The 19,189-nt window shown below is 42.0% G+C and overlaps 1 protein-coding gene across 2 annotated transcripts in view; it reads left to right on the forward strand.

The window, feature by feature from the left end:
- Positions 1-19,189, forward strand: part of ASCC1 (activating signal cointegrator 1 complex subunit 1) — a 331,000-nt gene that overhangs the window by 139,868 nt on the left and 171,943 nt on the right. For both annotated transcript variants that reach the window (XM_044297852.1, XM_044297853.1), the window contains exon 8: positions 17,815-17,939. In XM_044297852.1, the coding sequence (XP_044153787.1) occupies positions 17,815-17,939 (125 nt within the window). The remainder of the gene's footprint in view (positions 1-17,814; positions 17,940-19,189) is intronic.

Genomic DNA, 19,189 nt, shown 5'->3' on the forward strand with positions numbered 1-19,189 from the left:
GTGTAGTTTCTTAGATGGGGTCACTTTTATGACGTTTCTACTCTAGGGGTGCATCGGGGGGCTTCAAATGGGACATGGTGTCAAGAAAAACAGTCCAACAAAATCTGCCTTCCAAAAACCATATGGCGCACCTTTCCCTCTACGCCCTACTATGTGCCCGTACAGTAGTTTACGCCCACATATGGGGTGTTTCTGCAAACGACAGAATCGGGGCAATAAATATAGCATTTTGTTTGGCTGTTAACCCTTGCTTTGTTACTGGAAAAAATGGATTAAAATGGAAAATTTGCCCAAAAAAATCAAAATTTTGAAATTTTATCGCCATTTGCCATTAACTCTTGTGGAACACCTAAAGGGTTAACGACGTTTGTAAAATCAGTTTTGAATACCTTGAGGGGTGTCGTTTCTAGAATGGGGTCATGGCTGAATCGAGCGGACGTACGAGAGGCAGCATTAGGCTACATGCACACGACCGTATGTGTTTTGCGGTCCGCAAATTGCGGATCCGCAAAAAAAACGGATGATGTTACGTATGGCATCCGTTTTTTTTTGTGGATTCGTTTTTTTTTGCGGATCCATTGTAATAATGCCTATCCTTGTCCGCAAACTAGAAAAAAATAGGACATGCACTATTTTTTTTGCGGAGCAACAGAACGGACATACTGATGCGGACAGCACACTGTGTGCTGTCCTTGTTTTTTGCGGACCCATTGAAATGAATGGGTCCGCATCCTATCCGCAAAAAAAATGGATCGGACACTGAAACTAAATACGGTCGTGTGCATGTAGCTTTAAACTGAGGTAGGCGGATCGAAAGAAAGGGAGGGCGGCGATTTCAGCATTGAAGGCGGCGCTGGGCACCTAAACGAGATGGATGCAGCCGGGCACCTTTCACCATGAGACGTCCTCTTGGACACGTTTCGAAGTGATTGACAGGTGATATAAACCTCTTTTTTATTAATATAGAGCCACAGGGGCATTTGATAAACTCACTTTAGGATTCAGTGTTTTACAAGGGACATCGCTATATGTTTAGCTTATAGGACCAATTTCTCACGACAGAATCCCTTTAATCATCTTTTCAGGAGTAACTGCAATCTCATACAATATTGGCCAAGGAGACCTTTCAGACTTTTGATTGGTGGGGTTTGGTTTCTAATACTCCTTTAATCACTGAAGGTGACAGGAGCGCTCAGATGAGTGCTGTGCCCTTTGACCATGATTGGCTATCCACAGCTCTCCTCATTAAACTATCTTTTTGTAGAGTAGCAGCAAACTGGGGTACCCAGAAAAACCCACACAAACACAAGAATAACATATAGACTCTCTGTAGATCGTGCAAAGCAACAGTTCTAACCACTTAATCACAGTGTTGCCCATAATGTTAAAATATATATATACCTCCCAACATTGCAACTACAGGTCCTTCTAAAAAAATTAGCATATTGTGATAAAGTTCATTATTTTCTGTAATGTACTGATAAACATTAGACTTTCATATATTTTAGATTCATTACACACCAACTGAAGTAGTTCAAGCCTTTTATTGTTTTAATATTGATGATTTTGGCATACAGCTCATGAAAACCCAAATTTCCTATCTAAAAAAATTAGCATATTTCATCCGACCAATAAAAGAAAAGTGTTTTTAATACAAAAAAAGTCAACCTTCAAATAATTATGTTCAGTTATGCACTCAATACTTGGTCGAGAATCCTTTTGCAGAAATGACTGCTTCAATGCGGCGTGGCATGGAGGCAATCAGCCTGTGGCACTGCTGAGGTGTTATGGAGGCCCAGGATGCTTCGATAGCGGCCTTAAGCTCATCCAGAGTGTTGGGTCTTGCGTCTCTCAACTTTCTCTTCCCAATATCCCACAGATTCTCTATGGGGTTCAGGTCAGGAGAGTTGGCAGGCCAATTGAGCACAGTAATACCATGGTCAGTAAACCATTTAGCAGTGGTTTTGGCACTGTGAGCAGGTGCCAGGTCGTGCTGAAAAATGAAATCTTCATCTCCATAAAGCTTTTCAGCAGATGGAAGCATGAAGCGCTCCAAAATCTCCTGATAGCTAGCTGCATTGACCCTGCCCTTGATAAAACACAGTGGACCAACACCAGCAGCTGACATGGCACCCCAGACCATCACTGACTGTGGGTACTTGACACTGGACTTCAGGCATTTTGGCATTTCCCTCTCCCCAGTCTTCCTCCAGACTCTGGCACCTTGATTTCCGAATGACATGCAACAGTCCAGTGCTGCTTCTCTGTAGCCCAGGTCAGGCGCTTCTGCCGCTGTTTCTGGTTCAAAAGTGGTTTGACCTGGGGAATGCGGCACCTGTAGCCCATTTCCTGCACACGCCTGTACACGGTGGCTCTGGATGTTTCTACTCCAGACTCAGTCCACTGCTTCCGCAGGCTCCCCCAAGGTCTGGAATCGGTCCTTCTCCACAATCTTCCTCAGGGTCCGGTCACCTCTTCTCGTTGTGCAGCGTTTTCTGCCACACTTTTTCCTTCCCACAGACTTCCCACTGAGGTGCCTTGATACAGCACTCTGGGAACAGCCTATTCGTTCAGAAATTTCTTTCTGTGTCTTACCCTCTTGCTTGAGGGTGTCAATGATGGCCTTCTGGACAGCAGTCAGGTCGGCAGTCTTACCCATGATTGCGGTTTTGAGTAATGAACCAGGCTGGGAGTTTTTAAAAGCCTCAGGAATCTTTTGCAGGTGTTTAGAGTTAATTAGTTGATTCAGATGATTAGGTTAATAGCTCGTTTAGAGAACCTTTTCATGATATGCTAATTTTTTTAGATAGGAATTTTGGGTTTTCATGAGCTGTATGCCAAAATCATCAATATTAAAACAATAAAAGGCTTGAACTACTTCAGTTGGTGTGTAATGCATCTAAAATATATGAAAGTCTAATGTTTATCAGTACATTACAGAAAATAATGAACTTTATCACAATATGCTAATATTTTTTAGAAGGACCTGTACAACACAAAGGAGGAAAAATCATGGAATTATGGAAGTCACAAGATCTATAGACATGTTAATAATATGCAAATGATGAAAAATAGAAACAAATATTCAAAACATTTTGATTTACTCAGTGATGAGTCTGAGTGCAATGCGCAGAAATACCCGCAATTACTTGGCATGCTAACACTGAGGTTATTATTGGTTGTCTGAGGAATATTTTGCCATGCTGAATGCACTTGGGCATGCAAATCATCAAGATCGGCTGTTGGTGGTTCCCTTTGTAATTGCCGACCAATGACATCCTAGATGTGCTTGATCTAAGACATTTCCGGAGATGGTGCAGGCCATGGTAGCACATTTAGGCTACACGGGCTACTCACAATAGTACGAGCAACGTGTGGCCTGGCTTTGTCCTGTTAAAAAACATCTCCTGGGACACTTTGGAAAAACAGCTGTTCTACAACTAAATCAATGTAACACTGAGCTGTTAGTGTATCTGAAATGAAGACTAGAGGGGTCTGATTACCATACCTTATGCCACCGCATACCATAATCCCGGCAGTAAGACTGGTGTGACGTCCCCTTGTGAAGGCCTTTACATAGCATTGCTCACATGATCTCCAGACCAATTTCCGGCTATCATTGCATTCGAAACAAAAGTGTGACTCATCGCTGAAGAGAATGGACCTTCATTCCAGCCTCCTTTGCCATCTTGCTGTGCACCATGATAGCCTTTCTGAGCGGTGGAGTGAGGTCAGTGGAACAACTGTAGCTGGACGTCTGGCTTGTAGCCATTTGTTGTGCGAATGCCTTCTGATGGTTCGTGTAGACACTGTTTGCTTTACTAGGCTTGGAATGTGATGTCCAATTTCACTTGCAGTACAGAATGGATCATTATTTGTCTTTCTTCTGATCAGACGATCTGTTCATGCAGAGGTTTGCTTTTGTGCACCTCTTGCTGTCATTTCAGTCTGTCATTGTTTTCCCAACCACCAGGTCACGCAGCGTTGAACAGTGCTGCCATCTTGAGTGATAAACCAAGGTCTCTAAGTTCAAGAATTCTGTCTCTCTCAGTTTCTGACAAGTGGAGATAACGGGCATGTTGACGAATAGGAGGCATCGCACAATCATCCCACACAACTTCATCCGATTTTTGAGGTTTCATGTGGCTAAAAACTTTGCTTTCATTTTGGCTTTTATGTCCCTTCGAAATGCCACAGATTGGAGCTAGGCCCTGGAAAGTTTGTTTATGTGCAGATCTTAGGGACACCTGCTATTTCAGTGTTGAGTGTATTAACAAGTTGTATAGGTTGTTCTAGTCTGATATAGAAAAAATAAAATAAAAAATTATTTCTCACACCTTCCAATTACAATGCATCACTATGCAAACAATATCACTTTACTTACTACTGGCTTGAACAGAGGCAATATTATCTGCCTGGAGTTTGTTTCTTTTCCCTGTGCTTGTGTGGGTTTTCTCACACAGTTTCACCCTTTTTTCCCACTTTGATATCTGATTTATTTTTAGTCATCACACATATTTTAAGACCCTTTAAATCTACTGTATTTATAAGGTATTATTTGTATATACCAGTTAAAAAATACTTCAGTTGTACATTCACAAAACTACAGGTTTACTGATGACTTGTGATGACAATCAGTATATAGCACTGAAGAATATATTGATGTTATATAAAAATGGTAACTAAAACTAGCCAGGACAGAATTTGTATAATTTCAAATTTGAAGGGTGTTCTAGCTTTTTGTTATGTCCACTACAGCTTGCCGTACCTGTGGAAAAATCAAGCACAACTGCTCCCCTCTACTCTGTTCCAGCTCCCTGGTTCTCTTCATGGCTTCTGGCCCCCATTAACTTCTGGATGTGCGAGGTTATGTGCACCTCACTACTAGATCATGTGCCACTTCGGGGCACATAATCACTGAGACCAGTCATTGGCTGCATTTATGCACCGCACCCCATCCGTCTGGAAAACTCTTTTTCAGGTTGAGGGTTACTGAATTCCCACCATCTGCTAACAGGGGAGAGATCGTTATCCAGTTCCACCAAAATTGGCAGGTTTGATCAACATACAGTGGCATGCAGAAGTTTGGGCACTCCTGGTCAAAAATTACTGTTACTGTGAACAGTTAAGCAAGTCGAAGATGAAATGATCTCCAAAAAGCATAAAGTTAAAGATGAAACACATTTTCCATCATTTTAAGCAATATCAGTGTATTATTTTGATTATCTTTAGAGTGAAGAAAGGAGTACCTTGCAAAAGTATGAGAACACAAGGAGATTTGAGCACTCAGATAACTCTGAACATGATACTAATTGAGGCCCACAAAGCAGGAGAAGGCTATAAGAAGATAAAGCGTTTTCAGGCTGCCATTTCCTCAGTTTAAAATGTAATTAAGAAATGGCAGTTAACAGGAACAGTGGATGTCGAGAGAAGATATGGAAGACTTTCAGTGACCGGATTGCTAGAAAGGCAAATCAGAACCCCTTCTTGACTGCAAAAGACCTTCAGGAAGATTTAGCAGACTCGTGAGGTTGTGGTACATTTTTCTACTGTTCAGTGACACCTGCAGAAATCGAGTCATCAGAAGTAAACCTCTCCTTCCTCCTCACCACAAAATTTAGTGTCAGAAGTTTGCAAAAGAACATCTCACAAAGCCTGATGCATTTAGGAAACAAGTCCTATGGACCCATGAGATTAAAATAGAACTCTTTGGCCACAATGAGCAAAGGTATGTGTGGAGAAAAAAGGGCACATAATTTCATGAAAAGATCACCTCTACAACTAATATGCATGGGGGTGGATCAATTAATGCTTTGGGGGTTGGGTTGCAGCCAATGGTACGGGGAACATTTCATGGATAAAAGGGAGAATTCATTCAATGAACGTACAGCAAATTGTGGAAGGAAAAATAACACCAACTGTAAAAAAAGCTGAAATGGATAATAATTCTAAAGACACCTCAAAATTCACAATAGATTTCCTCAAAAGGCACAAACAAGATTTTACCATAGCCTGTTCTGAACATAATTGAAAATCTGTGGCTAGATCTCCAAAAAGCAGTGCATGCAGGAAGGCCCAGAAATCTCACAGAACCGGAAGACTTTTTCAATAAGTAATGGATGAAAATCTCTCAAACAAGGGCTGGCTACAAAAAGCATTTACAAACTGCGATACTTGCCAATAGAGGTGCTTCTAGGTACTAACCGTGCAGGGTGCCCAAAGTTTTTCTTCGGGCCCTTTTTCTTTTTTTCTTTTGAAAATGTAAAAGATGAAAATAAGGCTATATGCACACGACTGTTGTGTGTTTTGCGGTCCGCAAATTGCGGATCCGCAAAACACGGATGGCTTCAGTGTGCGTTCTGCAATTTGCGGAACGGCACAGACAGCATTTAATAGAACTGCCTATTCTTGTCCGCAAAGCGTGGACAAGAATAGACATGTTATTTTTTTTTTTTAATGGTCCACAGAACGGAGCCACAGATGCGGACAGCACACGGAGTGCTGTCCGCATCTTTTGCGGCCCCATTGAAGTGAATGGGTCCGCATGCAAGCCGCAAAAACTGCGGCTTGGATGCGGACCAAAACAACGGCTGTGTGCATGTAGCCTAAAACATAGTTGCTTTGTAGCCTTCAACTTGCTTAACTGTTCACAGTAACAGTAATTTTGACGAGGGGTGACCACATCTAATGTGTACTGCCATCTTAATTGCATACATTTCATTGACACCTCATTTACCTTTTTTAAAAGGTCATATAAAATTGCTTAACTGAAGAACCGCGATTCAAGGGCACAATATGTTGCTAGCAATGTATTGCTCTATTAACCATGCGAGGAACAGGCAATTGACTGTCTAAAGTGTTTTAATTAAGTACAGTTTGGACCATTTGTAGCAACATGTCTGGATTAATTCCATTCTTGCAAGGGAGCCATGACCTGACAGCAAACACTTGGACCGTGTAAGCTTTCTTGGAGTTCTAGAGGATTTGTTCATTAGCAGGTCTATTTTGGCATCTACAATATTGACCGGTCTTGTTTACTAGTTACATTCAGTGATTTAATCCTACAATTTGCTGCTTGGCTGCACTCTCTTTTGTCTTGGGGATGTTACAGTCTTATAGTAGTACTACGTGATTGTAAACCTCTAAAACATTGTCACAGTGCACCTAACGCAGACTGACAGGTACAGTCTTTTGTTCCTAATCATAAAATGTTGGGAAAATGGCTCTAATGGAGCAAGTGCAGGACAACACAACGGGAAATTACCAGTATGGGAAACATTGCACTGGGTTGCCGTTTTAGTCTTAGTACTATTCTATTTTATTAGTGAATATTTAGTACCTGGATCTTATATTTTTTTTATGTACCTGCACTTTAAAAATACATTTAATATGTCACAGCGACAATGGTTTTGATTGGTGGGTGTCCGAGTACTGAGACCCCCACTGATCGCTAGAACAAGGAAAGAGAATCGCTCGCATAGTGCTCATTCTGGTCACTGCAGGAGACTGAATCCAGATGTACTCAAATGGGGAATTTATCAAAGACTGTCATTTTACGCCCATCTCTGATATCCCCTGTGCCTCGTCATAAATGTAGTGCACCCACTGGCAGTCAGTACGCTTAAACTGAATAGATTTCATAAATGATGATAAATTTGCCTGGGCTGATGGCCTTGACCACACTTCACCCCTGAAACCAGCATAGAAACACCACGTGCACCTACATTTAGGAGCAATGGGGTCTAAATAGTCACAAACATGGGGTTTGCAACTTTTTTTACGCCAAATGTCTGGCATAGGAGGGAAGATGAATTCCCCCATAGACTTTCTATTGAGTCTGTCTCTTGCAGAAAGGAAAGGCCACATGTGAGCTCTTTCTTCTCTTTGCTCTAGCGATCTTTTGGATTCTCAGCACTCAGACCCCACTAATAAAGAACTTTGATATGTCGCTGTGACATATGAAAAGTTTTTGCAAAGCACAGGGACACGTTTTTTTGTTTCCATATCATTTCTCAGTACTATATTTTGTGTTAATACTGTCTTTATAGTGGTCAGAGGTCCGTTATGATTTTTTAAAGATATATACAAAAAACATTGTTAGCCTGCATCCAGCACTAGAGAGAGCATACTCTCTCTATATAAACAATAGGCTGATGCTTCTACAGTCCCTCTTCTGGTTATTAGCCAGAATTTAAAGTAAAAAAAAAAATCAAAACAGCTGCAAAAGTCATAAAATAAAATAGAAACATGCTCAACTCTTCTTTCACCTGATTCTCTGTCAGTCCTACTGGCCATTGTTTCATGTGAGTGCTGCAGCCAATCAGTTCCCGCATATGCCTTACATTACTGACATCACTGCTTGGTGCCTAGTATGGCACATGGCTGCTGCGACCACTGAACCGCTGCAGTGGTCCCATTCTGGCTGCTTGGTAAACATTGACGATGAGGGTCCAGGAAGTGTCGGCGCTGGGGAAAGAAGAGGTGAGTACTGATTCTTTTTTCTTTTGTAACATTTGCAGCTGTCCTAACCTGTTTAGTGGTTTGGTAAGCCCTTTTATTTCTGTGGCTATTCCGGGGATTAGGAGCTCTGTATTGAGAAAAAAGAGTGCTGACTATTATAATCCAAAGTAAAAAAAAAAAGTTGATCGGCACAGGAGTTGGATCTATTGATGAAATAACAAAAATCTTGTTTGTAAGTGCACATTCACGTTAAAGTTGAGATGTGTATTGATTATTTTGACCCAGGGTTTTCTCGTCGTGTATAATTTTTCCACTTCACTTCTTCACTTGTTTTATTCCTGCTTTATTCTTTTACATGTTTCAAAAGTCTATGTCTGTCTTATTCTCCGTCAAAATGTCCACTAGCCTGATTTCCATCTGTTGAATAAAACCGGAATGCATACACAGCTAACCTTGGTTTTTAGTCAAAATTCACATTAGGTCTACATTTCTCATTTACCCTTTATATTTCCATGGCTGAAATGGGTTATTTACCTGTCATCAGCTGTACCCCCTTCCACTGATCATGTGATCGGCTGGGGGGGGGGGGGCGACAGCTGCTGGGTTGGCAAGGATCAGACATACAAACAGTTAATTCAGTCAAAAGAAAATAATTATTGACAAGTATCCAAACAGCCAACATATTGATCCATTATCTTCAATGAAGGCTTATTAGATATATATTGAAATATGAGAATCTTTCTCTTTTTATTACAATTCACGTTATAATTACAGCTTCATCATAATTAATTGGTATAGATGCAATCATTTGCATGCGCAGTCCCAGACAGTAAATATATATAACAACTCTCATTCCAAAAAACAAAATGGCTGCACACCATTATACATACAAACAATAGAGCTAAGAAAAGGGGGTCATTCTAGATAAAAGTGGTACAATACCGACTATAAATGAGTATAAATGAGTAATGGAAGCTCTTAGTGCACATACGTGTCGGGCCCATCTACCAGGCGTCAAGGTGGCTTCCGCAGATGGGTCCCTATCACTAAATATACTGCCTCACTTTGGACTTACTTAAGCCTCCAATATTCAGGGCAGTGTAGGAACCAGCTACATAAGTGCTCTGCTCAGAAGTCCCAGGTAGATGGGCGTGTTCAGTCTAAAAGGAGGCGCCACCCTCAATATATTGCAAGAAAATTTAGACTAGGTTCTAGTCAAAATTTTCTTGCAACTCCCATTCCAGTTACCAGCCAGTTATTTTGCCATTCCTCCGCACGGCCTTCTTGATTTATATTTTCTAGTTCCACGGCATAGTATATTGCAGCTACTATATCTCACTGTCTACAATTAACGTTTATAAGTTAATAAAGTGCCATCTTCGCTTAATGCATCGGTTCTAATGTGGTATGGCAATAATGTAATTACATTTCTTTTATCTGTCTCCCCCCCTCCTTTCATGACTAGTAATTTTAAAAACCACTGATGTAAAACCAGAAGGATTACGGAAAACATGCGATGCTGCAGTGACGGTTAGTACAGAGCGCATGTGCTGAGCAAGCTCTTTGCGCTCTCATACACTTGTGGTTGGAAAATAATTAAGCACTGCATCATCATTATGGAAGTCTGCCTGAATTCTTCAAGCAATAACTCAACCTCTGCAATTTATTTCAGATAGGCAAGCTGGTAACGGGCTTGTAAAGATTGATAGAAATATGGCTGAAATAAAAGAGAACGTGTAGTAGTTTTAGGCTACTTCCACACCTGCGTTCGGTGCGGATCCGCACCGATAGTGCAAATGCTTGTATCTGGTCAGAACGGATCCGTTTGCATTATTCTTTAAAAAGAAAAGTCTAATTCAAAACGGATCCGTCCTGACTTACATTGAAAGTCAATGGGGATCCGTTTTCAATTGCACCATATTGTGTCAGTGAAAAACGGATCCGTCCCCATTGACTTACATTGTAAGTCAGGACGGATCCGTTTGGCTCCACCTCGTCAGGCGGACACCAAAACGCTGCAAGCTGATGCATTCTGAGCGGATCCTTATCCATTCAGAATGCATTGGGGCTGAACTGATCCGTTTTGGGCCGCTGGTCAGATCTCACAAGCGGGCCAAGAAATGCCAGTGTGAAAGTAGCCTTACCTTGTCATGTAGTTTTCATTAAAATTTGGCTGTTGGGAATGGTGTCAAATGTGAGCATTACTGTACTGCAACTCCTTCCCTAGTTCTCTGCCAGCCTGAGGTCTAGTGCTATAAAATAATCAATAAATTCAATCAAAAATAGAATTTAGTGGGTAAAAATATACACTCATTGACTATAAAAACTGAATAGAAATCAAATGAAAAACTGGGAGCATTTTAAACCAATACATGTCAAATATAAAACATGGACCAGATCTCCCCACTGTGGTATCAGAGCCTGCCTATAAGTCCACTTTGATTAGATTCATGCAGGTAAATCATCGTTCACACAGTGCGTTTTTACAGCTAAATAGGCCACTGATAAAAGATAAAATAAAATAGAATCCAATACAGCATCTTTCTCATGGTGTGTGGGATTTAGTGGTTGTCAGGATAATATAAACTTGCCGTACAGTTTATGGCTTATATAACTTATATGGCACTCTTTACGAAGTGGCCAATAGCAGATAGTAATTTATATAAATTTAACCTTCACATCATGAATCCTTCAAATTTTGTATATCACACACTAGGCCTTATACATAGCCTCATATGAATTGATTTATTTACTGTGTTTTTATATTATATTTTTATATTTTCTCCAACACCATGGTGCATTTTTATTGAATAACTTCTTATATACTAGTCTGACAAAAAAACTGAAGAATAACAATCTACATCTCCTAGCAACCGTCAGTGAAAAAGGCATTGAATTTTATGCAAGCCCCCGTCACTTTTTTCACGCAAGCCCCCGTCACTTCTGTGGAGCCAGGGCTGCGTTAAAAACGCAGAATATAGAACATGCTGCGGTTTTTCCTGGACACAGAGATGATGTGTGGAAACGGATGCTCATGCGGACAGAGCCCATTGAAATGAACGGGTCAGGATTCAGTCTGGATGCTGTGCGTTCACAACACGCATGGCATCCTGACAGAAAACCCGTGTGAAAGAGCTCTAAGGGTTATCTTACACAGCTTAAAAGCAGTGGAGACGCCGTAAGGGACGGGTAAATACTGTGTAAAAGAGCTTCCTTTCACAGGTTATTACAAACTACAAATTAAAGAGACTTTGTCACCTGTTGCAAGCATATCCTACTTGGTATATAGCCAGGTAGGGCTGATAACGCTGACATTAGGTCTGGTTTGGCAGGAAAATCAACTTTTAAACATATGCTAATGGCCAAAAGGAGCACTCGGAGGCGGCCTTACGCCTTCCGAGCACTGCTTCTGCGACGCCCATATAATTATACTGCCGCCCTTATTCTAATAATCACGCCCCCAATCCCTTTGACAGAGCTAGACTCACCAGTCTAGAGCTGAGATCCCACGCCTGCGCACTCACATCTATGACAGTGCGTGCACACTGGACTTTTCCCGTTCCTCTTGGCTAGTGTATTCCTCTAGTACACACACGCCGCCATCAATGCGAGTGCGCAGGCGTGGGATGTCAGCGCTAGACCGGTCAGTCAAAGTGATTGGGGGGCGTGATTATTAGAATAAAGGCAGCAGTATAATTACAGAAGCAGTGCTTGAAAGGCTTAAGCCCGCCTCCGAGTGCTCCTTTTGCTCATTAGCATATTTTTAGGCTATTTTCACACTCGCGTTTTGGGCGGATCCATCATGGATCTGCAAAAACAGATCCATTACAATAATACAACCGCATGCAGATTGTGTCAGATAAAACAGATCCGTCCCCATTGACTTACATTGTGTGTCAGGACGGATCAGTTTGGCTCAGTTTCGTCAAGCGGACAGCAAAACGATGCAAGCAGCGTTTTAGTGTCCGCTTCCAGAGCGGAATGGAGACTGATCGGAGGCAAACTGATGTGCATTCTGAGCAGATCCTTATCCATTCAGAATGCATTAGGGCAAAACTGATCTGGTTTGGACCGCTTGTGAGATCCCTGAACGGATCTCACAAACGGAAAGCCAAAACACGAGTGTGAAAGTAGCCTTAAAAGTAGATTTTCCTGCCAAACCGGACCTAAGAAAAAGAAAGGTATGCTTTTTGTCAGCGTTATCAGCCCTATCTAGCTATATGCCAAGTAGGGTATGCTTGCAACAGGTGACAGAGTCTCTGTAAAGAGGTTGTCTGTTCCCAAAACCAAAATTATTTTTATACGCTCTTAGCAGCCCTCACCATACATATATATTCCCCCAATGCCTGTTTTCCTGTCTGTGCTTTCTTTCCCCTTGTCTGGACATCAGAGTGTCCTGGCAGATCTGTTTATATCCTGATCAGTCTGCAGGAGCTCCGCCCACTACACCTCCTGTGGCCATGGTACTACACCCACACATGAATCCTGCTAGTGTCTTGTCTCTTGCTGCATCACATCACTGACAGTCCACAGGCTCTTTTCTCACCATCTCTAGTGCAAAAAACGACTTGAATCAGCAAGCACATCAAAATACATCAGCGATCAATACTGTTTGTTGTGCGAAGTCTGTTATCTTTGATACAGTCTACTGTTCCTGTATCAAAGATTCTCATGTGTGATACTGCCTGAGCTATGTATCTAATCCTGCTGAGCTGTGTATCTATCCAGTCCTATCCCCCCAATCCTGTCTGCTGTGCCTATGTAGCTAAGTCTATAATCTGCGATACAGCTCCTTTATCAAATATTTTCGTGTTTGATTCTGTCTTCTGAAGTGTGTATCTAAGCCCTCATACACGCGAGGCCAGAAATGGACATGTTGTATCTTTAGCAAAACTGACACACGGATGCGGCCAGCACATGAATGTGGTTTGTGTGCTTTCCACATCCGTATGTCTGTTCCGCAAAAAGGTACATCTCCTATTTGGTTCTGTGAAATGCGAACCATGAACCTATTGAATTTAATGGTTTCAGTTAATGGTTTTGTATCGGTATTGTATAAATGATGGGGGTCATTTATTAAGACCGACGTCTTAATACCCCTAACGAGGAAGGCCGGCAGGAGGCGTTGATGTCAGTGATGACGCTCTGTGTCTCCTGCTTCAGGCTGGGACAGGAAGCCCTGAAAAGGCTGCAGGAGTGGTCACGGAACGGGCTGCACTGCGGCAGGTAAGTATTGACTAACCTTTCTTCCCTTCACAGGTAATAACCAAGGCCATTTTTTAAACTTATTACCGGAGAACCCCTTTTTTTTCTTGCTTTATTGTTTACAAGTAATATTGTCTGAGACTGAAAAAAGTACAGAAGAAAACACAATTTTCGCTTATGTTATTATGTCATCTACTGCCAAATGGAAAAACATGAAGTACAGGCTGTGATTTTGGAATGGTCCAAGGCTTACTGTTCTAGGATAGAGTCATTTGAATGAAATAGCTACAGTGTTGTTGGCCAGGTAAATAGTTTGGATATGTCTGGATAACATACTGCCACCTAGTATGGACAGAGGTAACAGAAAGGCTCAGTGTTATCGGTTATACTGGGTGTGACAAGGAGCTCATACTAGCATATATATGTGTCTGTTGCATCATGTGAGCAGACATACCCATCATGTACATTAACCATGAAACTTCCCATCTTCATCTTTGTTCCAGATAATAACATTAAGATTGAATTAACAAGAATCTGTCACCAGGAACTTCGCTGGTAAACCAGATACATGACCTTGTAGGGCTTGTTTAGCTGAATGTAATGATACCTTTCACTTAGTGATCGGTTCCTTCATTCTGCAGAAATGCAAATGAGGAGTTAAGTGCACTGAGGGCGGGCCCAAGCCGCTCTGCACTCTTCCTCCTCCCACTTACTCTGCCAGTCCCTCTCTCCCCTTCTTGATTGACAGGTCGAGGCAAGATGACTATTCAAGAACGTTTAGGGTGGGTTCACACTAGCGTTATGGAGTCCGTTATGGCTTCCCGTTATAACGGAAAATAATGGAATGCCCAGACAGAATGCAAAACAGAAGCCTTTAAAAGGCATTCCATTTGCTTTGCGTCCTAATAGAAGTCTATGGGAGAGCATAACGGATCTGTCTGGGTCCCGTTATGCAAGACAGAAAACAAAGTCCTGCGACAGGACTTTGTTTTCAGTCTTGCATAACGGGACCCAGACGGATCTGTTTTGATTCCCATAGACTTCTGTTAGGACGGAAAGCAAACGGAATGCCTTTTTAAGGCTTCCATTTTGCATTCCGTCATAATACAAGTCTATAGGCAGAAGAACGGATCCGTCCTTCCGTCTTATGGATTCCGTTATTTTCCATAACGGAATCCCTAACGCTAGTGTGAACCCACCCTTAAAAGGGGAGAAGTTTACATGCGTTAAATGCTTGAATGCAATAATTAGTTGCCATTATGAAGCCAATCAAAATGTAATCCAAATTCATGGCTAAACAAGTACACTTAAAGGAGTCTTCCAAGCTCCCAATATTAATGCTCTATCCTCAGGGACAGGTCATCAACGTCCAATGGTGTTCCGACGCCCTTCACCCTCACCGATCAGCTGTTTTCTGCAACCAGAACTAGCAGTTTGAGTTGAGACGGATGTTAACCCCATTTAAAGTGTAGTGGCCGTACTGGGTCAATGCAGCTCAGGTCCTACTAAAGTACCCAGCACGGTCACTCTGTTGTACTCTCAGCCCCATTCAAACCACTAGTTCTAGTGTCGTAGGCTGCAGAGCTGATCGTGGGGGTGCAGAGTGTTGGGCCCCCATTGATTCGATGTTCATGATCTATCCCTGAGGATAGATCATGTATATCGGGGGCGTGGAAAACCCCTTTCATGGTCAGTTTATTATAAGAACCTACTTGTTGGGCCACCTTTTGCCCATACTCATATGTTGTTTTGACAGGGCATTACAATCACAGGTATTGTCCTCATTTCCTGTTTTCTGTCTTATAGTCCACTCTCTTAAAGGGGCTGTCCTAATTGGACAAGGTGCTTTCAAATATGCATCAGGCCTGCTGATCAGTTTTTTAGATTTTTTACAAGCACTTTGCACACCCACAAGCGTGCCATGTTCAAATTCTGGTCATGACACTACACAATATAATATGTAAAGAACTTTTAAATAAGCTGATAGGGAAGCATACCGGCTCAGTGGTTGGCACTGGTCCTAGTTTTGAGTATGTTCTCCCCGTGTTTGGGTGGGTTTCCTCCAGGTGCTCAGGTTTCCTCCTACACGCCAAAGACATACTAATAGGGAATTTAGATTGTGAGCCCCATTGGGGACAGTGTAATGCTAATGTCTGTAAAGTACTGTGGAATGTGTCAGCGCGAGTAAAATAAAAATAGGGAAATTACCAGCTTTTCATCTTCTTAGCTACAGTCTTCTATTACATTTAAATAATTGCAAATAGTTCTCTGACAATTAGTGTAGTGCAGTGTGGCTCATGCTAGCAGATTGCTTTCCAGCTACCTCTTGACCTCATCAAATGTATTTTGTAACCATATAGTTAACGATGTCCTACTTTAATTTCCTATTAGTGTAGCACACTTGCTGAGTTTGTTTCAGTAGTCTTTGATTTCTTGAATAATAGTATTAGAGTAGCTTCCTCTACTGAAAGTGATTCGCCGGCTGGGGGTCAGTAAGTACACACATAGCTGGTATACAATAGAGTCCGGGTGTCACGGATGGTGTTGCAGAAAGCTGGAACTTATAAATAAACATCCGACTGGCTTGATCCCAAACTAAGGAGCATATTGGTGAGCCCTATAAAACCCCTAGAGATCTCCCTGACTGCTATGCAAAGGTCTTAATGGTAGACGATTGCATGCCCTCGTAACTTTTACTATGTGACACCTGAAAACCCTATAATAGTGAGGGGACACGACCACCGGCTCCCTGCACTTAATAAGGACGGAGTCAGGGTCACCTACAATCAAGCCAGGAAGGAAACACAAATAAAGGAAACAGACTTATTTGAGGAATCAGGAGAAGCAGCCTCCAGCAGTGAACACAATCCAGGAAGAAGTATAAACCGCAAAGTGCGGCAGTATGGGAGGGAATATAAAGAGAGACAATCAGTGCAAATAGGTGACAGCTGGGAGAAGGAAAAGAGATGAGAAAGTGAAACCAAAACAAAGAACATCATACAACAGGTAGAGAAGAACGTCTGCCAGATCTTATCACAGAGCTGGCGGTGATACCGGGTTTTTCATAAACACAAAGCCAATCAGATGTTTATGGTATGGTACACTGAGCCAATTAAAGGTTTATGGTATAGGACACTGATCCAATCAGATTAGAAGAAACAGTGCATGACAGTCGGCGCATGCTCAGTGACACTATTGAGGCTGTTGCCCTCTGGAACAGGAGAATCGTGCAGGCGCAGGCACTCACCGATACTGCGCCTGCGCGGAATTTCGGAGGACTAGAGAGGAGGAAGGGAGGGCCGGTGCAATGAATAAAATAAATTATGTAATGGGGAGGGGGCGGCGCCGTAGGCCAAGAGAGGAGGGAGGAATGCCCGATAAAGTGAATAAATTAAATGACGTAATTGGGAGAGGGTGGCGCCTTAGGCCAAGAGAGGAGGAAGCGCGATTGTGCAATGAATAAATTAAATGACGTAGTGGGGAGGGGGCGGCGCCGTTCGGCAAGTATGTGGGAGGACATTTATTTCTTAGGAGGCGTGCTGGGCTTGGAAGAAAGGCTGGCTGGGCACTGCAGGGGGGCGTTACTGGGCACTAGAGCAGAGTAATAACGCCCCTCTGGGCACCTTGGAACCTAATTTGCATATCAGAAAAATCGCTTTTTTATAAGAATGAAAAGTTGAATAAAAGAAAGAAGACACATGTAGGTAAGAAGGTACTTTATTGCACATTGCTATGTAAACGGTTTTATATGGTCAAAATAGGTGACAGATTCCCTTTAAATACCTCAGTGGCTATGCTTAATTTTTAATTACATGCAATTACAAAAGTATTCAGATTCAGGTGTTGGTTTGAAAACTGTACAATATTTTTTGTGGGACTACACCTTTAAGACATTGAATTATAGGGTAGCTACCCCCAATAAGGGGCACAAGATAGAAAATTTTTCTTCACCCTACGTGGGATCTACTTTGCATACCTTATAAGACAGATGTCACGGATTAGGCTACCTTTCGTGAATGACAGGCATTTCCTTTTATACTCTGTATAAATTGTATCATGGCAGTAGCTGCCTTCTTTTCTAAGCTGTTATCTGTGTGCTCCTCAAGTGGATTGCAGAAGATGTATAAAACGTGTCCCTCTCTCACACAGGTTGCAGCTCATAGTTGATCGCCTGATGCAGAGATTTGTGGGCTCAGGGCTGATGCTAAAAGACTGGGACAGAGTAAAACTTCACGCTACGGTTATGAACACACTGTTCCGACGAGACCCCTTAGGCAAGTGTTTATGTCTTGTTGATCATGATAGGGCGAGAATATGTGTATAGTTCATAAGGTTGATCTCCTCTGTGTTTCACTTTCATATTTTGTTGTCTTCACATTTGCAACCTACAAGAAGAGAAATAGAAGTAACAGACAATGCATCCAATATAGAGTGACTTTTCTTGACAGAGAAAACAATGTTCAGTGCTCGAGTTTTAAGAAGGAGAGGACAGCAACTTGATGTGTTGTACATAATAGGCTTCTACACTGCTTCAGATGTCTTGAATTCTGTCAATGAAAGAAAAGTTTTGTACATGTTCTTTTATCTGGAGTAAGAATCACAGAGGCTCTTATGTTTCTGTCCTGTGGTATCTCCAGTACATTAAAGGGAACCATTGACCATGAAATTCAGTGTAGTCTGCAGGCAGCACGTTATACAGCAGGAGGAGCTGAGCAGATTGATATATAGTTTTATGAGAAAAGATTCAGCAAACCGTATACATTTAAATCTCTGCTCGTTCTGAGTCATGTGGGCAGTCCTATCACTGATGAGACCTCTGAACTCAGAAAGAGCAGATATTTTACTGAAAAAAAGATAAAGTTTTACTGTATCTCTTTCCACAAAACGATATATCAATCTGCTCAGCTCCTCCAGCTGTATAACATACTGCCTGCAGACTGGACTGCATTTCATGATGACAGGTATCCTTTAATTCCTGATCATAAGTGTAAGTACTAAAATACTGTAAATTTGGGTTTATTTGTAGTCATTTCAGTTTCTACTTCATTTGGCGGTTCCTTGGACTCCTTTTTAATAGAGATAATAGCCATTTATTTCCAGTATTTATATACCGCTAATGTTTCATGTATCACTCACACCATGGAGCTTATGAGGAAGAAGGCAAGGTCCTGAACATATCTAGCTTGGCAGTAAAGCCATTTACATGCTCGTCCCCGTCCCCGTCTGCCATTGGCTGCTCGTCCCCGACGCCGAATGTTTTCATCGGCGCACGGGGAGAAGCAGCATCGGCGGCGCAGGGACCAGGAGTGGCACAGGGAGCACGGATCAGGGTAAGTATATTCCTTGTGAGTAGCCTGGCACATGGGGGGGAGTTTATGGTATTGGATAACCACTTTAAAAAGCTTCTGCACCATCTTATCTCAAGGTTAGCATTCTTTAGCAACATCATATAAAAGCCAGAAAGAACAAAGCCTGTCCGGCCTTAAAGCTCCAGGGCATACACAACTTAACAACAGTTCACTAC

This window comes from Bufo gargarizans, chromosome 6 (assembly GCF_014858855.1).
Source record: "Bufo gargarizans isolate SCDJY-AF-19 chromosome 6, ASM1485885v1, whole genome shotgun sequence".
Lineage (NCBI taxonomy): Eukaryota > Metazoa > Chordata > Amphibia > Anura > Bufonidae > Bufo > Bufo gargarizans.